Source organism: Gopherus flavomarginatus, chromosome 20 (genome assembly GCF_025201925.1).
Source record: "Gopherus flavomarginatus isolate rGopFla2 chromosome 20, rGopFla2.mat.asm, whole genome shotgun sequence".
In the NCBI taxonomy this organism is placed as follows: domain Eukaryota; kingdom Metazoa; phylum Chordata; order Testudines; family Testudinidae; genus Gopherus; species Gopherus flavomarginatus.
Window position 1 is genome coordinate 19,896,814 of NC_066636.1, and position 25,223 is coordinate 19,922,036.

Genomic DNA, 25,223 nt, shown 5'->3' on the forward strand with positions numbered 1-25,223 from the left:
TTGTAACATGAGCTGTGTACATTTCATTCTTAGATTGAAGACTAAGCTTTGATCTATGTCCCAGCTGTTTCCAACCGCCTGCAAGGAGTTCATGATCACATGACCCTGGATATGGATGTCGTCTTATCGGATTTTGTTCGCTCAACGGGGGCGGAGCCAGGACTGGCCAGAGACCTACTTGAAGGTAAAGAGTGAGTGATGGGGTAGGAATAGTTAATTCTTCAGTAGGTTTTGTATTGGTACAAATGATAGAAAAAAGGAGTCAAGAGGGGCAGGTAGGCTGTCAGTGGGGGTAGTACTACACATATTAAGATTACCTTTGTAGCACAGTTAGTGAAGTCTTGGCTTGATCTCATGTTCCGTGCTGCTACAGTAATGAACCTCAAATGATTGCTAGAGATAGAATTCATAAAACAAGAGTATAGTGTTGGAATATGCCTTTTGTTCTTGCATGGTGCACGCCATAAGCAACCATCTAAAGGGCTAAAAAAATCGGTTTGATCAGAGGTGTTTTCTAAAGCTTGAACAAATTGTACTGGGAAAAGAGCCTTTAGTGTAGTTTCAGTGTACTCTACCATATGGCTATTTCAGACTTTTTTGTGAGTGATCCTGTTGTGAAGGTGTGAATTTCACTTGTGCCTTTTTTGCCTCTGAGCTACTCACTTGCAAACTTTTCTGCTATTACTCTATTACTTTGCCCTAACTTTGATCTTGGATTAAGACTTTATACAAATGCAGTAAACTTATCTCATCTCTCAGATTAGTAATCGTCTATGCATTTAGTACTTGGACAGCTTTTTATCCTAAAAATTGCAGCTTCCAAAAATGTATACAACTGTGGGGATGTGTTGTGCTTTTAGACATACAGATCCCAAAGCAAATACAATCTGAATTGTAAAATCTAGTTCGGAACAGCTATTTCTCATTAAATTAATTCTACATTTCTTATCAGTGTAGGAATATTAGCTCTTGCCTGTGTTGCAGTTTTGATAAATGCAATTTTTGTTTTTTTTTCATAGAAGCATAGTGTAGGTCAGTGGTTCTTAACCAGGGGTACACAAACCCCTGTAGGTACGCAGAGGTCTTCCAGGGGTTCATAAACTGATCTAGAGATTTGCCTAGTTTTACAGCAAACTACATAAAAAGCACCAGCAAAGTTAGTACAAACTAAAATTTCATACAGGCAATGCCTTGTTTGTCACAGTATTTATATTCCAGTAGATTTATTTTATAATTATATGGTACAAATGAGAAAGTAAGCAATCTTTTAGTAATGGTGCGCTGGGACACTTTTTTTGGTATGTTTGTCTGATTTTTGTAAGCAAGTAGTTTTTAAGTGAGGTGAAACTAAGGGTACAAAAGACAAATCAGACTCCCGAAAGTGATACAGTAGCCTAGAAAGACTGAGAGCCACTGGTGTAGGTTATTCATCTATCTTTGTTATGAAAATAACTGTTTATCATTTTAGCTGTTTAAAATGACATCACACTTCAGTCCAGTCTCCCATCTAATATTTATCAACACTTTCAACCTAGTAGCAGAGTATTGAGGGGAAAAATGAGCAAGTCTTCTCCCAACCACTGTCAACTTTAATTATAGATATTTTAAAAATTCCAGTTTTGGGAAGGTAGTACTTCAGCGTGGGTTTTTTAAAAGTTATAATCAAGTTAAGATGCTAGGATGCATCTGCTTTTTGTTCTTTAATGGGACATGTCAGTTTACTATTAGTGCTAGCAATGATGGGACCAGCTGCCAGTATTTTTACTGCTGCCATGTATCCCACTTAGACAACATCTACACCCAACTTGCACTAGTGTCTCTGCGGTTACTACCACTTTGGAGCTACAGCAGTAATGATATACAGGTCTTAAATTTGTCAGTGTAGATGCAAATTGCTTCACCTCTTAGCTCCCATTTTTCTCCTTGATAATGCCCCTCGAGGGCTGAGGATTGGCTCATATTCATATATAGAGAGCTTTTGCTCTTCAAATTACTTTAGGTGATGGGCAAAGTTCCCACTTACTTTACTGGAGCCAGGATTTCACTTTGTGTTTACAGATGGTAATATTGTCTGGAAGGAAGTCTGTCGAGTGTGGGTTTTGTGGTGTGTTTGTGTCTTCTGGTTTCTAATTTAAGTTACTGTTTCATTTAAGGATTTTGAATGTTGTCTTTCAGGGGAAATACTTGAGCTTGGGATGGAGAGGTATTTTAGGATTTTTCTCTCCCACTCCAATACTTGTGTGATTATTTATTTTGACAGCTGTAATCTTAATTAATTTTCATAATACACTAGCAGAACAACTGCAGTCTTCTGATTTTTTTTATTTGCATTATCATAGTGCCTAGGAGCCTCAGACATAGCCCTGGATCAGTGGTGCTAGGCACTGTATGAACACAGAACAAAAATAGTCCCTGAGTTTACAATCTAAGTATAAGATGAGATAACAGAGGGGTACAGAGAGACCAGCAGGGAAGTACAAGGAAGCAATAAGACCATGTGGGTCAGCATTGTAGACTGTGGTTTCAGCACACAATCCATCTAAATATTGTCCAGTCTTTCTGTCAGCATGGCAGCAAAGGAGAGTTTTGAGATGAGTTTTTGAAGGAAAATGAGTTTGTTCTGTGGATGTTTGAGGCACTCCTCCCAAGTGTGAAGAGTAGCATGGAAGAAAGCATGAGGTTACCTGTTTGAATATTTAACAAGCGAATGATGGAGGTTGATGACCAGATAGAAGTTGACTTTTTGATACTGAATGAGAGAGATGTAGGGTTGGGAATAGGCCATGAAGGGCCTTCCAAGTGAAGACAGGTAGATTATGTTTGATATGATGGAGAAGAGGGAGCCAGTGACGGGATGCAAAGAGAAAAATGACATAGTTAAAGCGGTGAGTAGGAAAATTATCCTTGCAGCAGCATTCTGAATGGATATGATGGGAACAAGATTGCATTTGTCAAGACCAGGGGAAAGGATGTTGCGTAATCGAGATGCGAGGTGATGAGAGTTGTAGCTGTGTGGATGAATAGGAAAGGTGATACCTTAGTGAGATGTTATGCAGTGTATAGTCTGTTTAATACAAAACCTTATTTAATTGCATTTGCCAATCAATGTTTGAGAGGTCGGGCAAGGTAGCTAGGCTGATTTTGTTGGGGATTCCTGTGGTTCTACTGTGTTCTTTTGGAATAGAAATATTTTATAAAGTTAAATTATCCAAAACCGTGACAATTTAAGAAGGCTGAAAGTATGCAGTATGGCCCCTTTTGTGTATAAAGAGCCATGTGCTTGTGTCCACTATACGGAGCTGAACATATTAATTTCAAGCTGTCTGACTCTGATTACACATTATCCTGTATCTTAATTATTACCTTTCCTACACCCAGACACACAGCTACAGTTTTTTATACCTGCTTTGTAATTTGATTAGAATCTAACTTTACTAATGCTGTTAAGTGTAAATGGCTTTGCTTGGCAAGACCTGGTGTTAAGTTTTAGGTGTAAGGATTTCAATACAAAAATAAAGAATCTGGAAAACACGTCATTTGGCAAGATCATCCATGCTTAATGTTTTAAGTTCTTTTGTCTTCCAGTTAGTGTGCACTGTTAGATTTTCTTTTTGTGGCCTCCAGAAACAAAATATTCTGCAGAAATAGTTGACAGATCTCAGACGTCCATAGTGAATTTCCTTTTTGTCTCCACTGAAGCTTTAACCTCTGGAATACCCCTTTATTTTCAGTCTGACTATTCAGATGTCAATGCAGTCTGTGTGTGAAATTGGATTAATTCATGTTGCCATTTGCTTTCAGAAACCATATGGGTATGAGCTACTTAAACCACACTCACTTTTCAATGAAAAATTTCTATAGCCTCTACTTAAATAGTACACTATCATTCACAGACATGTATATTAAGCTGTAAAAGAATATTTAAACAGTAGTGCCCAGTGGAGCACCCTTTTCTCCAAAATAACTGCATGCAAAATTTAGTTTCTACAATATTTATTTACATGTCTACCAAAATTACTTTATGCAGTGTTGTTGTAGCTGTCTCGGGCCCAGGATATTAGAGGCAAGGTGTGTGAGGTAATATCTTTTACTAAATGGGTCTAGTAAAACATATTACATCACTCATCTTCTATCTGAATTACTTTACTAATGTGTTATAGTAAGAGTTCATTTATATAAATATCTGATATTAGTGGTGGTTTAAAAATGGCAGTGTTGTGGTGGGGTTAAATCTATGACTTCATTGCTAACCTAGGGACAGCTACAGTCTGAAAGACTAGTGGCATGACTGTCTCTCTTCCAAATAGTCTGGGAGTTTGTAGGACACCCTGTAGATAATATAAAATATCAGTTTTTCTTGGCTTCCTTATCTGGCTCCTTCCCATCCTTGTCTAGTTCAATATTTTATGCATAAGATAAAATGTACTTTTTCAATAATAAAACTTGAGTCTGGAGTAGAGTTGTGTAAATGTACTTATGTTAAGCAATTCATTGTACTGTATAATGCGGATGACCTGAAGGGGCTGTAATGTTTTTTGTATAGGATCTATTAAGTTAGCATATCTGCTCTCATCAGTTTGTATGGTAGTGATGTATTACATATGTGAAGTTCTTACAATTGTGAGCATATGGAATACAGGGTTGTTGTAAATTTTTGTCTCAGATTTTTTCAGTATATTTGGCCCCTTTTTAGTTCTTGAATTATTAATTTAAAGTAAAACATGAGCAGTTGATCTAGGGGTGGCTAACAGGCACTTGTGTAGCGGAACTAAGTTTTATCAGTTCTCATGCAGGCTTTTATTTAAAAAGGAGAAATGCCATTTGTAGCAGCAGAATATAAAATTGTTCATGCAGTATACCTCTACCCCCATATAACGCTGTCCTTGGGAGCCAAAAAAATCTTACCACGTTATATCGAACTTGCTTTGGTCCGCCGGAGTGTGCAGACCCACCCCCCTGGAGCACTGCTTTACTGTGTTATGTCTGAATTTGTGTTATATCAGGGTAGAGGTGTAGTAGGTAACAGAATTATTGTAGTAACAGAAATGAGCACACTTATCTCCTCCAGGTTAAATTCTAAATGTTGCTTTTTAAAACTTAGTAATTATTTCCTAAAACTTGGAGTGGGTCAATATTGAAGAATGCTGTTAATCCAATTTAATTGCTGCTAACTGCAGATGAGGCTTTGAGCAGAAATACCATGACTCTTTCTTTTCATAACACTTTCTGTGGGTATTAATCTGATTCAGACAGAAAATTTGAACCATTATTTCAGGCAGTCTCAGTGATTTAAGGATAACTGGCTATTTTTTGTAAGAGGATACTCTACAATAAACAATCTAGTGGTTGCTGGTCTTAGTTTTTAAGTTGTTCAGTGTTGATCTCTATAAAATCCTTTATAGTCTTTGTTTATATGTATATCAAACTTCCTCTCCTTGTATTTTAACCTAGCAGCTATCATTGGCTGGAAGACTTGAGTTGACAGTACCTACATGTTTATTTGTAGTATTGTAGCTGTGTTGGTCGAAGGATATTAGAGAGACAAAGTAGGTGAGGTAATTTTTTTAGACCAACTTCTGTTGGCAGAAGGGACAAGCTTTGAACTTTACAGAGCTCTTTTTCAGGTGTGGGGTTGGTAACCAGAGTATCAAAGCTAAATATGAAATGGTACAGATTTTTTTTTAAGTGATCTCCTTCATGTGTGAATTCCCTTATGCTTAATCTATCCCAACTTGTATTTAGCTTGGACACTCTGGTTACCTTCCCCAGATATGAAGAGCTCTGATGCTTGAAAGCTTGTCCTTTCCACCAGCAGAAGTTGGTCCAATAGCAGTTATTACCCTCACGTACCTTGTCTGTCTCAGTCCCCACAGACATATGTCTGTGGACAGGGACCTTTACTCTGCCTTTCTCCTTAAGGGCTCGTCTGCGCTACCATGCGGGGTCGATCTAAGACATGCAACTTCAGCCACGTGAATAGCGTAGCTGAAGTTGATGTACTTAGATCTACTTACCGCGGTGTCTTCGCTGCGGTAAATCGACAGCAGAGTGCTCTCCCATCGACTCCGCTTGCGCTTCTCGTTTCAGTGGAGTACCGGAGTCGACGGGAGAGTGCTCTGCCGTTTGATTTATCGCGTCTTGTCTAGACGCGATAAATCGACCCCCGCTGGATCGATCACTGCCCGCCAATCCAGCGGGTAGTGTAGACAAGCCCTAAGTCTGAGAGAGCTAGAGTTTCATCTTCAGGGCATGCGTGTAAGGCCTTGTTTAAAGGTGCTGAGTTCCTGCGGCTTCTACTTGAAGCCAAAACCAAACCACTAGGATCTCTCATATTTTGGGTTTTTATGCAGGGGAGTTACTTTGTAAGCTAATACTAGTTTAGCTGACTTCACAGTTTATTCACTTATTTTAAATATAAAGGAAGTTTGACCAACAGCCGCGTTTTATAACACAAATCTGGTGAAAACTTAGTTTGGGCAGCAGTTTCACTGAACAGCTGTATCTGTCTCCATCTTGCATTTAGAATAATGAAGTCATTCAATGCTGAGTTGACTTAAAAATAAAATACATTCGCTCTAGCTATTGATTTTGCTTTTAGGAAGCAGAACTTACTGTAAATCTGTGAATACTTAAGAATCCTCACAACTGGCACCCCATGAGATCCTTCTATAGAAACATAATGTCTTATTTGTGAAAATGGGGGTGGGGGGGACATTTGGTGAATTGTTTGGCTAATATAGAAATTTAGAAGTTGTAATAATAGTTGAGTATTCGCAGATGTATATTGCTTCAAGAGCTCAGAAGTTTGAGCAATTTAACAGTAGAAATTGTTGGGTTTATATGTTTGCCAGTGAGGCAGATTTTGATTTGTGATTGCAATTTAAATTTTGATTTAATGAGTCAGTAAATTCCTGATGCTAGTTCTTTTTTAAAAAAGCTTAACTCAAAAAAGTGATCATTTACCAAGCAGATTGCTGTGCAGAGTCAGTCACTAAACATAATCAATTAAATCTCTCAGAAGAAGTTAAGCACTTCAGAAACATATTTGCCTTAGGAAATTAGATATTGTGAAACTTGTTTTGATTTGGCTTATAATAGATCATGGACAATCAGCAGCTGAACTATTTTCCTTTTAATGAACGTACTGCATGTGTTGGCTTTGTTTTTAAAGCAGTAAATGAACAATGTATTGAGATTCTAAATAGGTTAATAAATCCTCAGTATTGCAGGTTCAACATACACACATAATAACCCACTTGGTGGCATCTGTTTTTTCTATATCTAAAATGACAATTGTTTCTAAAAGGTCAATTTATTGCATACTGAAAGATTTACATGGTTAATTTTATATTGATAAGTCTTATCTGTGATCCTTTCAGATTGGTGGATAGTATTAAAATGAAGAGGACTTTAACGATACAGTCAATCCCACTGAATTTGCTGTTGAGCTACATTTTCTCATTCAGTTAGTAGTGCATCTGATTTTCCTATGTTCCTGCTAACTAGTGTGGCTGGCAACTCTTCATGCTTTCTTACTTTGGTTTTGTCTCCTATTGGATGATGAATGGAAAGCTGTGTGCTGTTAGCTTTATTGGAGAGCAATTGGTGCTTACATCGTAATAAAGTTCTTAAATACGGTAGAAGAGGCTTACAAAACAATATTGAGTCTGACCTCAATCAGCTGACCAACTGGTCTGCATAGGAAGTTTGAAGGTCAGTGTCCTTTTACAGACACAATAGGCATCTTTCAAAGTGTGAAATTGACATAAATACAAAAAACTGTTAGAAGAGGTTTCCCCTGTTCCATCTTCTACTCCTAACCATATACAATGAGTACTATTGAACTTTAGGCTTGCTGGCTGTTTCCGTCACATGGTCTTCATGGTTTATTTCCAGATTAGAATTCGTGTTTTTGATAAGGTTGATAAATTGCATTTAAGGCATTCCTCTGGGGCGTATGTTTCAAAAGTAGTTTAACTCTTTCTTTCTTCTCTAATACTGAGAGTTTTCATTATACTTTCCAAACTAGGTAAAAACTGGGATGTGAATGCAGCACTAAGTGACTTTGAACAGCTGAGGCAAGTGCATGCTGGGAACCTGCCGCATTCCTTCAACGAAGGGCACAACTTTAAATCCTTGGAAAAAGAAGCTGCTCGACCAGTGCGGCCACCGCTCCAGCGGCAAGATGACATTATTCAAGGTAAAGCAATATTTCTAGATGGATTTTCGACTGGATCATATTCACGCTCAGTCATGTGTCAAAGGAGAATGAAAACCTTTTTAAAATATAGTGGGACAGATTCTATTCCCTGTTTTGGCAATATAGGGGATGGAATCTAGATAGGGGAAAACTCCCCTGGTGCAGACACACGTGTAGGGCCACTAGAAGTGATCCTAAGCTACTCCTTACAAGCCTCAGCATAGGGTGCACTGCTGGATTCAGGGCTGCATTGCTGTCCATAGACAGTCGAGGATGAGATACTGAAAGTCAGAATTTGAGCAACTAGGGGCCATTCCCACTTACGTCAGAGGCTGCTACAGGTGCTGAAACAGCCCAGAATTCACAGATTGCAAAAGGTGGCACAAAGCCATGTTTGCCACCCACTTCCATTGGCTTTCGCTTTTTGAAAGCGAAGCGCGGAAACTGGGCCTAGTCAGTCTTCGAGTGGTTGTTTGATAACAAGCTGCATGAGTACCCAATCCAGAGCAGAGAGATGTTGCTTCTTTTTAATCTTCAAGCTAGAACCCCTTCCAGGTTTTTTAAAATAGTTCTGTTCCCTACCGGCTACTAGTCTAGGCTGCTGTTAACTGATAGTGAGGCTCTGTACAGTCCGGGCAGTTTGTGAGCAGTCTGAGAATCAATTCACTGAAGTTGCTTTGCACTTTTGTAGCACTTTCCATCTCAAAGCACTTTTAGGAATTAAGCCTTAATTCCTGGTTGATGAGGGCTTTAACTTGAGTGTTGGATGTGGAAATTGAGGCACAGAGAAATGAAATGACTTGTCCAGAGTCACATGCTGATGTAGGGGCAGAGATGGGAGTGGAGCTTAGGACAAAGTCAAGAGACCTGTGGTTTAAAGAGTAGGTTATGGTCCTTCTCCACAACCCAGTTTTATTTTCCTTTCTTCCCTTTTGGAATTAGAAGTGCTTGTCAATTCTATATGCTAAAGCACTTCAGATTCTTGCCACAAAACTAAAATGCTAGTTGAAGACTATGTAAAATGCTTTTACTTCAAGGGAAAGTGGTCCAGGAAATACGGATAGGCCTTATCTTCACATCTTAATGTTTCTTCTCTTCTTGCTTCAGAGAAACGTCTCTCTCGGGGCATTTCCCATGCTAGCTCCACCATTGTTTCTTTGGCCCGCTCCCACGTCTCCAGCAATGGTAGCAGTGAACATCTGCTGGAGATGCCCATTTGCACTTTCCAGTTACCTGATCTCACCGTGTACACAGAGGAATTTCGCAGCTTCATTGAGCGAGATCTCATCGAGCAGTCTATGCTGGTAGCATTGGAACAGGCTGGTAAGTGTTACCTTGATATTTTTGTTCTTAACACTAATTTGGTGCAGGGGTAGCAATTTGTGCCGGTGCCAACTGGAATGCTCTGGTTTACAAGCTTTTGGCTGTAAAGAATGGAACATGTTATAGGGATGATGCACTCTGTGTCTGTGAAGGATAAAGTTGTTTGTTCCTCTCTCTAGCATGAAAACAAACCATAGAGTTAAGAGAGAAGGCCATAAACAGGCCTAAAGCTACTTTGTATGTAGGCACTGTATGTATGTGATCTGTTCATGTTATTTCTAAATATTACTGTGACGGGGCTCAAACTGGTCTTCTTGGGGGTCAGCTCTGTAGGTTGGTATGCCCATTCCTGGTGGTGTCTCACCCGCCCTCACTTCTGCTCCCGAACCCACATCACTCCAAAGTCTGCAGCATCTTATTCATGGCACAGCTCTCTGGTCATGCCACAATCTGCTCTCTGCCCTTCCTGGGGGGCCAGTACTGCAGTCCAGTTGTCCAGCCACCCTGTCATGGCGGCCGGGGGGTGGGGAGGGAAGAAACCTGGACCCACTCACTACTCCAGGTCCCGGCCCAGGGACCCTCTAGATGGCAGCCACTTTGTGTCCTCTCCAACCTTGCAGTACATTTCCCTGGGCCATTTTCCTGCGGCCCCAGCACCTTACCCTTACCTCAGGGCCTCAGCATGCCAGTCTTAGCGACCAGCCAGAAGCTCTCTCTAGCTTCCTCGGTCCCTGCTCTGCTCTGTTCAGGGTGCTGGCGCTCCTTCCTCTTGCTAGGAGCCTGATAGTCCCTCCTTGAGCTCCAGGCAGTTACTGACTCTGCTCTGCCCTGCAGCTCTTCTTATATGGGCCTGCCAGGCCCTGATTGGCTGCTCTGCACAGACCCCCCCCACTCCTATTGGCTGCTTTTTGCACAGCCTCCCTAGGGCTCATTAACCCCTTACAGACCAGCGTGGGGTGAATGCCCCTTCACAATTACCCAGCAGTACTCTCTACTTCTTCTTCACCTAAGATTTCATTTCTCCTGTGTACTATTTCTTCAGTGATTGATGTGAGAAAGGAGGGAGAGGTTTTTACCCAATATATACTATAGCAGATCACAACTGATGCCTGTCAATACATTTTAAAATGCACGATTTGGAAAAAGATGCATGGAAACTACCTTAGTGCAGCAACCTGAAAATACACATGAAACTGATGCATAAGTAGAGCTGCATGCTAAGCTTCGGTTTCCCTGAGGAGGAAACCTCATAGGGTTGTCTATACCACCGTGCGGGATTAATCTAAGATACACAACTTCAGCTACGTGAATAGCGTAGCCCAAGTCAATGTACTTAGATTTACTTACCGCAGTGCCTTGACTGCAGTAGGTCGACAGCTGATGCTCTCCTGTCAACTCCGCTTGCACTTCTCGTTCTGGTGGAGTACTGGAGTCGACAGGAGAGTGCTCAGCGGCCAATTTAGACTAGACACGATAAATCGACACACACACCCCCACCAGCCCCCCGCTGGCTCGATCGCTGTTCTGGTGAATAATGTAGACAAGCCCATAGTGAGTGCAGATGTGTTTATGGTTTGAACACACTATCTCCCTATCACACTACTGATGAATGGTTACAATGTAGTCTGCAAGTAAGATTTGGTTTGTGTATGAGGGGATGCACGTACATTACCAGGGCTTTCTAGAGGGTGGAAGCATGAAATGTATTATTCAACATGTATTGTATTTTATTATTATTTATTTGTATTATTGAAGCACCTAGAAGCCCTCGTTGTGGACCAGGACCCCATTGTGCTAGGCTCCGTACATATATAGAACAAAGACAGTCCATGCCCTCAAGAGCTCACAATCTAAGATAATGAGAGACAACAGATGGATACAAATTGATTGGAGAGTATAAGGAAACAGTGAGACAGTATTGGTCAGCATGATAGACATTGATCTCCACACTCCAGCAGCCAGAAAATTTGTGTCAAATATAATCACCACCAGCAGCGTAGACATGTTTTATATGTGCGCACAGGATAGCTCTTACGTCTCAGGAGTGGATGCTTAATTCAGATACTATACTGCTTTAATAAAAGCATTGGAGTTGGGGGGGTGTGGGGAAACCCTGAATGAAGTAGGAGAGGGGACTAGTGAATTTTGGTGTCTTAGAAACTTATTACAATCTGGGTGAATCAAGTTACTAAACTTGAAATTTCTTCAAAATCATCCTCTTTTTAAAAGGAGTCCTGGTCTGAGCAGAAGATTTGGAGATAGAATCAGATTAGAATTTAGAAGACTAACACCCACTTGCTCTGAATTTAAAAAAAAAAAAAAAATCTCTCTGCACTCTACCTCATCCTTTTTTTTTTTTTTGCCTGCACCACCAATACACATTTCTAAAAAAGACTTTTTCCTCAGTAGGTAACATAAAGTTTAAGGTAGGTCAAATTTTAGACCAAATCTGCTTGAGTGTCTCTGTAATAAATATTCTGAGGTTTTGGAAATTGACACTTGATACGGGTGATATTGTTACTTGTCGCTTTGCCATTCAGCAGTAGTGAAGCCGTTCTTTCTAATGAGAATAAATTTCATGGATCCTCGCCTGGGGTCATATCTAGATGGATATTAGATTCCAGATTAAAAAAATGTATATGTGTGACACACACATGATTGAGAAGAATTTTGTTTCAAAATGTAACTGGGTGACTCAAATATATTTTATTCAAATGATTTTACAGAACTTATATGCTCTAGAGCCCATGACATATCTAGTGGTTAGACCAATGGCCTGGGAGTGAGAACTCCTGGATTCTTTCCTGAATTACTATGGGTATAGGCAGTGGAAAGATTCCCATTGACTTCAATAGAGCTAGAGCAGACTCTTGACCGTAATAGGGTAATTCCTACCAGACTGGAGGGGTGATAGAGGTGATAGACTGAATTAATAGATGTCTAGAAAGTGCTTTGAAGATGAAATGCAATGACATTCTGTATTTATTTAACTTAAATACTGTAGGCAGTTGGTTTTAATATAGAAATATCCTGTGTATGAAACAGAATTTTTAATGTTCCAAACTTAATTCAGAACATTTGAGTTTCATTCTCAGATTTTAAATTAATTCCGTCATTATGAGTTTAGTGTGCAGTATCTTTAGTGGATGACACAAGCGTAAGGTGTAATTCTCAATTACATAAAGGACCCTTTGTGCTGCTGGTTGTGTAGAAGGGCAGTGTAACTGACAACCACTTTAAAGCCTCTTTACACTGCCAGAGTGGTGAAAACAGGCCTTCTTGTAACTGAGGGCTTGTCTAGACATAAAACAATGCTGGGCTGTAGTGCTGCAGCGAAGACGCTACCAGTGCTAATGGCAGGGGTTCTCCCGGTGGGTAGGTCAGTGGTCCCAAACTTTTGAGGGTCATGGCCCCACTGACCCTTCCTCGCCTTCCCACTCCGCTAGGGCCAGGAGCAGCACCATTGCTGCGAGAGGGGAGGGGACGGGGTGTGGACATAAGGGGATCGTAGCTGGGGGAAGATCTGGGGCTGGGAATGGAGCCGTTGCTAGGCTGTGGTGGGACCTGGCAGTTTGGCCCCCGGTTAAGGGCAGAACTGCTCCAAGGCTGGGGACAGGGACAGGCGCCGGGATGGGAATTGAGGCTGGGGGAGGGACTGGGTGGTGCTCCGTCCCTGACCCCATGGGGACTGGCCTGGGCTCACTGTGTCCCCCTGTATTTTCCTCCATGCCCCCCTACAGGGCTGCACCCCACAATTTGGCAACCTCTGGTGCAGGTAATCTATCTCCCTCAGAGGCAGCAGCTAGGTCAACAGGAGAACTCACTCATTGACTTAGCACTGTTTACACTAGGGGAGTTAGGTTGGTTTAACTGTGTTGTTCAGAGCGTGTGGATTTTCACACCCCTGAGCGATGTAGTTATACCGACCTAATTTCCTAGTGTAGACCAGGCCTGAGAATCAGACCTTTTAATATTCCTCTTTCTAAGCATCCTAAAGCACTTCATAAACGCTAATGGACTGAGTCTTACTACACACCTTGTAAGTATTTTCCTTCCTTTACAGCTAGAGGTGAAGTTACTTGCTCAAGGTTGCATAGAAAACTGTGGAAAAGCTGAGAATAGGCTCCAGATCTTCTCTTCTAGACTTGTGCCTTAATCATATGACCGTCAGTCCTCCCTAGAGATCAGTTGAGCAATGCTGAGTAGCTTTTTGAAAAAGCCCCACCGCATATTGGCAAGAAAACTTCTGCTTTCTTCTATTTATAAGTTATGGTAATACATCTGTGAATTGCCATCTGTAGGCAGACTCTTAGAAATTGCTGTGTGATGAGGTTAGGACTAAGCATGTCCTGTCATTGAATGCAATTTACCCTACTGATGAAGAGTAGCGAGTGAATGGCAAACAGATGCCTTATGCTCAGAATAGTAACCTCCCGTTTGTTAACGGGTGATAAAAGAAATCAGTACAGGACTTCCACTGGCCTTAATAAAGGTCTCTTTCTATCAGGGTGTTACCTTTTGCCTAGGTTTAGTATACAAACAAATGCATACACGCTTCTCCAAGCCATCCTCCAAAGCACTACATATCATGCATTTTCAGCTTTCAGAGGTGCTGCAAATATTCTGGCTAGTATGTTGTTGGCTAGACTAGCGGTAGGTTCATAGTTAAGTCCGATTCATTGCTAGTTCAGTACTGTTTCAAAAGGGTCTCTAATGGCTCTCTGGGAATTGGATCATGCAAGGAATTTGTAATAAAATATATAGCCTCTCCAGTTCGTGCTGGTCAGGTGCCCACACTGCAAACCCCACCCCTCTATCCCCGACCGCCTTTTGTGCTAATTGGACCCTCTGTTGGTATTCTCAGTGGAGAGGCCAATGATTGAATGGGCCCTGGCATGGAATTAACCCCTCAAAGGTTCCTCGAGGGTTAAGCCACATTGATCAAGTTGCAGGTGAAGTTTGTACTACACCATTGCCTCTACTCTACTTTTTCTGTAGATACAGGACTTTGCGTCTCTGGGGCTGTCGCTTAGCACCTTATATGAGCCCTAAATTCACGTAACTTTCTGGAAGGTTGAAAAAGCCTTGTGTTCAAGGAGAGTGCTAGCTGTAAATGCATCAGTACATTGGAATAGGCTCTCATCATAGCTGTCAAATTTCAAAGATAAAAATGTTCAGACTGTCAAATCCGTTTTGTGTGGGCTTTCCTAGCTGTGATGAGGAGAATAGTGGGTGAGTTAACTACTATTTAATATATAATCAAGAACTATGAAAAAGCAGAAGCTATGATTAATATTTAAAAGAACTTGCCTCAGTACAGACACCAGTTCTCTTAATTGCACTTTCCAAGCTGTTCTTTATTCATTTCTTTGCTCTCTTAACCTACTTTAAATTTTGATTCCACCCAACACACCCAATGCTCAGTGATTCAGTAGAGGGAAAAATGTGCTCAACAGTAAATGAGCAATATGGTGGTGGGCGTTGATGTTAAATCAGTCACGTCAGTCTGAGACGCAAGAGGACAAGTAGCTCGTGGTAGTTGCTGTGCTCTCTTGTTACCAAGGAAGGATGGTGTTGTGGCTAAGGAAGTGGGACTCGAGTGCTGCATTCAGTCCCTGGCTCCGCTACAGATTCTCTGGACCATGAGCAGCTCCCTTGATCTCTCTGTTGCTCAGATCCTCGTCTGTAAATTGGGAATGGCAATGTCTGTCTTTTCGCCCTGTCCTTTATTTATCTCGGGCAAACTTTTTGGCTCGAAGGTCACATCTGGATATGGAAATTGTAAGATGGACAATGAATGCTCTTGAAATTGGGGGTTGGGATGAGGGCTCCGCCTGCAGGCTCTCGGGGGGCTGGGACCAAGGGGTTTGGAGGGTGGGAGGGGGATCAGGGCTGGGGCACAGGGTTGGGGTTTGAGGTGGTGGTGAGGGTGCTGGGAATGAGGGGTTGGGGGTGCAGGAGTGTGCTCTGGGCTAAGATGGAAGGGTTTGGAGGGCAGGAGAGGGATCAGGGCTGGGGCAGGGGGTTAGGGTGCAGGAGAGGACAGGGTGCAGGCTCCAGGCGGAGCTTACCTCAAGGAGCTCCCAGGAGCAGCAGCATGTCCCCCCTCTAGCTCCTATGCGGAGGCATGGCCAGGCAGCTCTGTACACTGCCTCGTCCACAGGCGCCACCCTTGCAGCTCCCATTGGCAGCGCTTGGGGCGAGGGCAGCGTGTGGCGCTCCCTGGCTGCCTCTACACATAGAAGCTGGAGAAGGGCATGCTGCTGCTTCCAGGAACCGCACAGCACAGGGCAAGCTCCCAACTCGGCTCCCTGGCTGGAACGCCCGGCCCCCACTAGGAGCTCGAGGGCTGGATTAAAACGTCTGGAGGGCTGGATGTGGCCCCTGAGCCGTAGTTTGCCCACCCCTGCTTTACCTGGTCTATTTAGATTTGGGATGAGGAGACCCTTACAATGTGTCTGTACCACACTTAGTACAAGAGGACCCTGATCTAAGTTGGAGCCTGTAAGTGCTACCTTAATACAAATACTAAGAAAGTAAGAAATGGCCGTAATGGGTCAAACTAATGGTCCATCTAACCCACAATCCTGTCTTCTGACAGTCACCAGTGCCAGATGCTTCAGAGGGAATGAACAGAAGAGGACAATCATTGATGGTCCCCTGTTGTCCCATCCTAGCTTGTGGCTGTCAGAAGTTTAGGGATACCCAGAGCATGAGGTTGTGTCCCTGACCATCTTGGCTAATAGCCATTGATGGCCCTGTCCTCAATGAACTTCTCATTCTTTTCTGAACCAAGTTATACTTTTGGCCTTCACAACATCTCCTGACAATGAGTTCCACAGTTTGACTGTGCTTTGTGTGAAGAAATACTTCCTTTTGTGGCAACCAGAACGTCATGCAGTATTCAGGGTGTGGGCATACAATGGAATTTAGTGGCATTATTTTCTGTCTTATCTATCCCTTGCTAACATTCTGTTAGCGTTCTTGATCGTTGCTGCACATTGAGCGGATGTTTCGGAGAACTCTTCACAATGACTCAAAGATCTTTCTTGGGGTCAAAATTAGCTGTTAAAACTCGTTTTGTATATGTAGAGTTGCATTTATCAACACTGAATTTCATCTGCCATTTTATTGCCTAGTCACCCAGTTTTGTAAGATCCTTTTGTAACTCCTCGCAGTCAGCTTTGGATTTAACTCTTTTTTGAGTTATTTTGCATCATCTGCAGACTTTACCACTTCACGTTATATCCCCTTTTTCAGATCATTTGTGAATACATTGAATAGCACTGACCCAGTACAGAGCCTTGGAAGAGCCTGCTGTTTACCCCTCTTCACTGTGAAAACTGATCATTTATTCCTACCCTTTGTTTCCAGTCTTTTAACCAGTTACTGATCCATGAGAGGACCTTCCCTTTTATCCCATGACTGCTTACTTTGCCTAAGAGCCTTTGGTGAGGGAGCTTGTTGAAGGCTTTCTGAAAGTCCAAGTACACTATATCCACTGTCACTCTAATCAACATGCTTGTTGACACTCTTAAAGAATTCTAATAGATTTTTGAGGCATGATTTCCCTTCAGAAAAGCCATGTTGACTCTACCCCAACAAATACTATTCATCTGTGTCAAGTATCAGAGGGTAGCCGTGTTAGTCTGGATCTGTAAAAGCAGCAAAGAATCCTGTGGCACCTTATAGACTAACAGACGTTTTGGAGCATGAGCTTTCGTGGGTGAATACCCACTTCCTCAGATGCATGTAATGGAAATATCCAGGGGCAGGTATATATATGTGTGCTAGCAAGCAAGCTAGAGATAACGAGGTCAGTTCAATCAGGGAGGATGGGGCCCTGTTCTAGCAGTTGAGGTGTGAAAACCAAGAGAGGAGAAACTGGTTCTGTAATTGGCAAGCCATTCACAGTCTTTGTTCAATCCTGAGCTGATGGTGTCAAATTTGCAGATGAACTGAAGCTCAGCAGTTTCTCTTTGAAGTCTGGTCCTGAAGTTTTTTTGCTGCAGGATGGCCACCTTAAGGTCTGCTATAGTGTGGCCAGGGAGGTTGAAGTGCTCTCCTACAGGTTTTTGTATATTGCCATTCCTAATGTCTGATTTGTGTCCATTTATCCTTTTCCGTAGAGACTGTCCAGTTTGGCCGATGTACATAGCAGAGGGCATTGCTGGCATATGATGGCGTATATTACATTGGTGGATGTGCAGGTGAATGAACCAGTGATGGTGTGGCTGATCTGGTTAGGTCCTGTGATGGTGTCGCTGGTGTAGATATGTGGGCAGAGTTGGCATCGAGGTTGTTGCATGGATTGGTTCCTGAGCTAGAGTTGTTATGGTGTGGTGTGCAGTTACTGGTGAGAATATGTTTCAGGTTGGCAGGTTGTCTGTGGGCAAGGATTGGCCTGCCACCCAAGGCCTGTGAAAGTGTGGGATCATTGTCCAGGATGGGTTGTAGATCCTTGATGATGCGTTGGAGGGGTTTTAGCTGGGGGCTGTATGTGATGGCCAGTGGAGTCCTGTTGGTTTCTCTCTTGGGTTTGTCTTGCAGTAGGAGGCTTCTGGGTATACGTCTGGCTCTGTTGATCTGTTTCCTTATTTCCTCGTGCGGGTATTGTAGTTTTGAGAATGCTTGGTGGAGATTTTGTAGGTGTTGGCCTCTGTCTGAGGGGTTAGAGCAGATGCGGTTGTACCTCAGTGCTTGGCTGTAGACAATGGATCGTCACAATGGATCGTCACTTTCACAGGCCTTGGGTGGCAGGCCAATCCTTGCCCACAGACAACCTGCCAACCTGAAACATATTCTCACCAGTAACTGCACACCACACCATAATAACTCTTGCTCAGGAACCAATCCATGCAACAAACCTCGATGCCAACTCTGCCCACATATCTACATCAGCGACACCATCACAGGACCTAACCAGGTCAGCCACACCATCACTGGTTCATTCACCTGCACATCCACCAATGTAATATACGCCATCATATGCCAGCAATGCCCCTCTGCTATGTACATCGGCCAAACTGGACAGTCTCTACGGAAAAGGATAAATGGACACAAATCAGACATTAGGAATGGCAATATACAAAAACCTGTAGGAGAGCACTTCAACCTCCCTGGCCACACTATAGCAGACCTTAAGGTGGCCATCCTGCAGCAAAAAAACTTCAGGACCAGACTTCAAAGAGAAACTGCTGAGCTTCAGTTCATCTGCAAATTTGACACCATCAGCTCAGGATTGAACAAAGACTGTGAATGGCTTGCCAATTACAGAACCAGTTTCTCCTCTCTTGGTTTTCACACCTCAACTGCTAGAACAGGGCCCCATCCTCCCTGATTGAACTGACCTCGTTATCTCTAGCTTGCTTGCTAGCACACATATATATACCTGCCCCTGGATATTTCCATTACATGCATCTGAGGAAGTGGGTATTCACCCACGAAAGCTCATGCTCCAAAACGTCTGTTAGTCTATAAGGTGCCACAGGATTCTTTGCTGCTATTCATCTGTGATAATTCTGTTCTTTACTGTAGTTTCAACCAGACTGCACAACCTAATCAGACTAACCAGAGTTAGAGTTAAAAGCCAGGAAAGTTAACTTCCTTGTGCATGTTAAAAGTTTAGCAGCTGAAATGAGAACAAATTCCCAGGAAAACATGTGAAGTGCACAAAAGGCTTAAGAGTGACTACAGAGGTTTTTTAATATAACATTTAAAAAAAATGGATGGACAGTTAGGTATTTAAAATCAGATTAAGACTTTGGGTGTTGGCATTTGACACAAACTTCGAACCCTTTGAAATGTGCATCTCCTGCTAGTCTCTCAAGCCACTAGCTACTGCAATTCGGGTGACAGGTGGTTTGAGTGATGGCACCTTTTAGGTTCCTGTGGTTACTCTCTCCCTACACTTAAGTCTGCCACAGCGTTCAACTACCTATTACCTGAAATCCATCTCTAAGCCATGGTAAGGCAGCGTAATAGCTCTGAGGCTGGAAAAGAAGAGCAAACTGGGATTTTCACTGGAAGTATAAAATAAACTGTTAGCTGTACTTCTCAGTGCTCATATTTACTTGACTTGCTAACCAAAGCCACTTGCAGTGTAACTGTATATCTGAGGCTAAGGTTGCAGAGAGAACTGGCCTGCTTTTGGGCTAGCGCTGGGCACACAGCTTCTTAAGATAGACTTCTCTAACTGTGTCTGGGCATCTTGTTTTCAAGACTTTTTTAGCAAGTATCTTGGTCTTTCCATCACCTTGGAAAAAGCAAAACATTCAGAAATGGGGTTTGGAAATGTTTTAAGGGAATGGAGTTGAGGTACCCGCTTTTGCATAACTACTCGTATGTCCCTTTGAGTGTATGTAGGACATCCTGATTACAGGCTGCAAATAGAAAATGCGTCTCTAAAGTGTGTCTTCTGACTTTAAACTGGTATTGCATTGCTATGGTGCTGAAGCTGTGCCACTGTAATGCTGTAGTGTAGACACTTCCTAAAGCAACAGAAGGGGTTTTACTGTCACTGCAGGTTATCCACCTCCACGAGCGGCAGTAGCTAGGTTGATGGAAGCACTCTTCCATCAACTTACCTATGTCTACGGTAGAGGTTAGGTCTGCATAGGTTAGGCTCTCAGGAATGTGAGGATTTTCACACCGCTGAGCAGCATAGCTATATTGATCTAAATTTTATATATAGCCCAGGCCTGAGACGGCACAATCTCTTCAGACACTAACCAGCATTACAGTTGAAAGCCAGGAAAGTTAACTTCCTTGTACACATTAAAAGTTTAGTAGCTGAAAGGAGAACAGATTCCCAGGAAAACATGTGAAGTGGACAAAAGGCTTAAGAGTAACTACAGCAGTGTTAAATTTTGTTTAGCTTTTGTCAGAAGCTGTTTCGTTTCTCAATTTACTCTTCTGGCACCATTCCACTTGGCGAAGGGTTGTGACTTTGCAGTGCCAGAAGCTATATTGACTGAAAATAGCCTGCTTTTCTGAGTGGAGCTATTGTCTTGAGAGGTTGTGTACTAAACAGTTTTCATCTAGAGTGGATTCCTTTTCTAGTCCCAGGAAAAGGAATTATTGGCATCAGATTGCAGTTAGTGCTCCATTTTGTGCTTTCTCTGTTTATCCCTTTGTGTTGTTAAAACTTCCTTAATTTAGTTCTTCTGCATCTGTTGATGGTCAGACTGGAAAGAAAAATCACAAGAAATGTGTGTTCCTAAGTTTTAAGTGCTGTCTGTAGCTAATAATTAGCAGAGACTCTTCACTGACTCTGTGGACTAGAAAGCTAAATTGTAATGCTGAGAAGAGACCTAGTTTTTCTAAAAATGGGCTCACATGCTGATTCAACATATTTGGAGTATGAATAGAGGCACACCAGCCTATTGCCTGCTGACTGACATTCAGTTGGTCTATTGTGGAGAAGTTAACAGTGGTCATTGGGAGCCAGGGAACACGTTGGTTAGAGGACATGGTTTAAAATACAGGGCGAGCCAAATCCTGCTTAAAGATGGCTTGGAACACTTCTGTAGATTTCTCTGCTGGATACTACTGTAAACTAACTTTGTTTTCTTTGTATAAACATGTTCAGCTTCTTCCAGTTACACTACACATGACTGCAATTCTTAATATTTAATTTTTCAAAGTCAGTTTGCTTTTCAGATGATCCGAGAGGCCATATCTTGATTTGCAGTGATCTCAAATGCTTTATACTACCTGAGAGCTTGGATTCCCAGTCTTTAAACTGTCTAAAGCACTAATCTGACAGTTCACATATTGGCTGCTAAAACTATGTGGGGAAAGACTGTCAAAGCTGCTTAGTTGGTGAGATCAGTGAATTTTCCCAAGTACTGTTCCTGAACTGGCAAATAGAGAAAAAGAACATTGTGCAGTATACTCCTGCATGCTTAAGATATGAATGATGAACCCACCAGGAGAAACTAAAAATAGCATTTTGCAGTTGAACATCAGCAGAAAAATTGTTCAAGGCTAAAAAGCTCAGGATTGGGAGCCAGGCCTCCTGGAGTCTGTTTCCAGTTCTGCCCCTTAGTTCATGTTACCTCGAGTAAGTCACTTCACCCTCTCTTCCTGTGTCCTCAGATGTAAAATGGGGTCAGTGTGGTAATCTAGCTCACCTGGGTGTTGTGTAGTTTCATGTACTGTATTAAAGCTTGTAAAGAATCTGACGTCTGATGAAAGGCACTAAATGTTTGAGTGTCGTGCAGAATGGATTTGTTTGGTGTGCGTGTTAGTTTAGACTGTAGTTGGTTGTCCAATCACCTTCTGGAAAAGATGTTAAAACACACCATCGCCGTACTTCCCCTATTGTCCCTCGTCAGTGTCGCCTAATGTACTTGTCGCTTACGGCAACTCTTATCCCTCCCTTTTACATCTTTTATATGCTTACACATGGTAGGGCTTGGCTTTCCAGAGTGGCCAGGGAAGTTTGTCTCTCATACTGGAGACACCAATTACTATTTTTGTTTAAAGTGTTATAGGGATTTTTAACATCCACAAGGGCCCTCATCAGACCCAGCCAGAGAGAATACTAATGTCTCATTCAAAAGCCGACACAGCCAGCAGTATAGGCCACCTCGATCTATTTAGGTATAACTTGAGTCCCACATCCTTCTGGCTCAGAGGCATGATTTGGGATCAGCTGAGCCATAATGGCTCTTTGCCTTATTTGTTCAGCTATTTCTGTAAGAGGGTTTCTCTGCTGTTTACTTGTTACTTTGAGCTCCTTCCTTATTTTTTTCTTCTAATAGATTTGTTCTCTGCTGAAAAACAGATGGGGGACGGGGAAGGGTCATCTAGGTCAGAAAATGCAATGAAATATGTTTGTTCCGCTCTCTCTTCCCCACTGGAAAGTGGATACATAACTGCTTATTCCTGTTTGTCGGGTGCTCTGCGACAGGCCAAGCTACAATCCGTTCCACCTTTCGCCTTTGAACAGGCAATGACAACGATTGTTCTTCCTGTGTTGAGTATGAGCTTACAGTGGGGGGGGGTCTCTGAAATATTTCCACAGGTCGCCTGAACTGGTGGGCTAACGTTGATCCCAGCTGTCAAAGGCTACTTCCTTTGGCGACGACCGGCGACGGGAACTGCCTGCTTCATGCTGCCTCCCTGGGTAAGACCTCAAAACAATTCATGGTGAAGTGAATAACAGTCCTGACTGATCAGTTTTTGACACTTGGGTATCAACAGATGCAGAGAAGTTTTGCAGGCACAACTTCCAACCGCTCACTTGATTTTTATCTCCTCCCTTAATAGCATAGCATGTTATAAAGGAAATAAAGGGGGGGTCATGAAAGGAGAGAAATAGAACTTGCCACATTTCAGAGAGGGAAATGATCTAAGAACAGGAGTAGGAGTCAGGAATTTGACTTCCAATCCCAGATTTGTAGTTTTGGGCACATCCCTTCAGCTCTCTGTGCCTCCATTTTCCCACCTGCTTCACGGGAGGGTGACATGACTAAGGTTTGAAAGGCCCTGTGTAGGTGTGTGGTGTTCCCTTCCTGAAAACCTACATAGTCCAGAATAACCTAGGATGGGGCAGTGAATTCTGGTTTCTGCACCTATCTGCCTTTTCTTGAACCCACCCCTAGAAGAGATTTGTTCTTTCCTCAACAGCATTAGTCCTTGCAGGATGATGCAGTCTAAGCCTTTCATTTTTAATCGGCTTGAGGGTTTTTTTAGGTTGAAGGATTTTATATTGTCAGAGTAATGAGGTAGATATGCAGCTGTGGGGAAGCCATGGATGATTCTCTGAACTGGTGTTTCCAAGAAAGACTGAACTAAGAGCAGAAGGGAATAAAAAGTTCCTATAGTGCCAACATCCCTACTTGAGAAGGATTAGTTCTGGTTTTGTTGTTGTGTTTTTGTTTTTAAAGTGAAGCCTGGAGCATTTCCCCACTTTGGCCTAGTCCCATTATATTAAAACTCCTGGTTCTCCCCACCCCACCACAGTGTCTCTGTTTTTAGACATAGATTTTGGAACAAAATGTTTGAAGGGTAAATATGTTCTCCCACTATGAAAGTGGTTTTTTGGTAGTAAATGAATATCCTTAGCACTGTTTAGAACAGAGGTGGGCAGACCATGGCCCGGGTACTGCATCTGGCCCTCCAGACATTTTTAATCTGGCCCTCAAGCTCCAGATGGGGAACGGAGTTGAGGGCTTGCCCCGCTCCGCGCAGCTCCCAGAAGCAGCAGCATGTTCTCCTTCTGGCTCCTATGTGTAGGAGCAGCCAAGGGGTTCCACATGCTGCCCCTGCCCCAAGTGCCTCCCCAGCAGCTCCCATTGGCCAGGAACCCCGGCAAAAGGGAGCTGCAGGGGCAACACCTTTGCACAGGGCAGTGAAGAGAGCTTCCTGGCCATGCCTCTGCATAGGAGTCGGAGGGGGGGACATGCCGCTTCTTCTGGGAGCTGCTTGAGGTAAGCATCACCCGGAGCCTGCACCCCTGATCCCCTCCTGCACCCCAACCCCTTGCCCCAGCCCTGGTCCCCCTCCGAACCCCTAGGTCCCAGTCTGGAGCACCCTCCTGCACTCCAAGCTCCCCATCCCCAGCACCACCCCAGAGCCCACACCCCCAACCGGGTCCCTCACCTCCCCCCTACACACACCTGAATCCCCTGCCCCAGCCTGGAACCCCCTCCCACACCCTGAACTCCTCATTTCTGGCCCCACCCCAGAGCTCTCACCCCCTCCTGCACCCCAATTTCATGAGCATTCATGGCCTACCATACAATTTCCATACCCAGATCTGGCCCTTGGGCCAAAAAGTTTGCCCACCCCGGTTTAGAAACCAGTAATGTTATGTTGAAATAATGTAGCTTGAGGTTTATAGTCAATCTTGCATAAAAATCAAAGTGTTAAATATTTTATCACCTTTGCGGTGAGACTTCAGATCTCAGGATAAGATTATATGGACTTGATATGTGTGGCATGAACCATGTCTGCCACCAAGATTTGCAAAAGTGAGCTGCTGAAGGCCTCTGTGGACTAGGGTTAATCACTATGACTTCCGTAACTCCCTGAGAATAGATGATATCTCCATAGGGTCAAATTAGCTGCAATTTAATAGTGGTGGACAGCTTTTGAAATTATGGGCTTTCAGATTGGGGTGGAACAGGCTAATAATAATAATGGAGAAAGCATGGATAATAAAGAACAGTAAAAGTCTTGCATCCCAAGGCATTGGTTGCAGTGGACCAAAGGAACTTCAGTGCTGGGGAGTTGTATAAACAGGATCCTCTTCTGCTTTAGGGTAGCTTATCCTCTGGTTTTAATCCATTTTATGCAGAGAGAAAAGGATAGTCTAGTGGTCTAGGGACCTAGCCTGGGCCTTCGGAGATCCAGGTTCAATTCCTTTTCTGCCCCAGACTTCCTGTGTGGCCCTGGGCAGCTCATGTAGTCTCGCAATGCCTCGGTTCTCCATCTGCAAGCTAATAGCAAGAATGCTGTGAGGTTAAAGACGTTGAAGATTGTGAGGTGCTCAGATTCTGCTGTGATGAGGGGCCAGATAAGCACCTCAGATACCAGAAGCTTGAGAATACTGGTCTCTACCCTTCCCTCTGGCAAAGCTGAATGTATCTGCAAAGGGAATTTAAATTAGCAGAACCACCCATTCCTTCCCCACACACTTGTAGTGTAGGGATGCTGCGTCCTGGGCTGGGACCATTTTAGAAGCCCAAGT

At 43.0% G+C, this 25,223-nt stretch overlaps 1 protein-coding gene and 1 long non-coding RNA gene across 2 annotated transcripts in view; one reads left to right on the forward strand and one right to left on the reverse strand.

Moving 5' to 3' along the window:
- The window catches only part of LOC127038205 (uncharacterized), a 246,081-nt gene that overhangs the window by 85,855 nt on the left and 135,003 nt on the right, over positions 1-25,223 (reverse strand). The gene's annotated exons all lie outside the window — the stretch shown is intronic.
- OTUD7B (OTU deubiquitinase 7B) overlaps positions 1-25,223 on the forward strand; it is a 73,352-nt gene that overhangs the window by 30,625 nt on the left and 17,504 nt on the right. Inside the window, exons 2-5 of the mRNA XM_050930684.1 lie at positions 34-184; positions 8,030-8,200; positions 9,308-9,523; positions 22,554-22,655. Of these exons, the coding sequence (XP_050786641.1) occupies positions 100-184; positions 8,030-8,200; positions 9,308-9,523; positions 22,554-22,655 (574 nt within the window). The 5' untranslated portion in view covers positions 34-99. The remainder of the gene's footprint in view (positions 1-33; positions 185-8,029; positions 8,201-9,307; positions 9,524-22,553; positions 22,656-25,223) is intronic.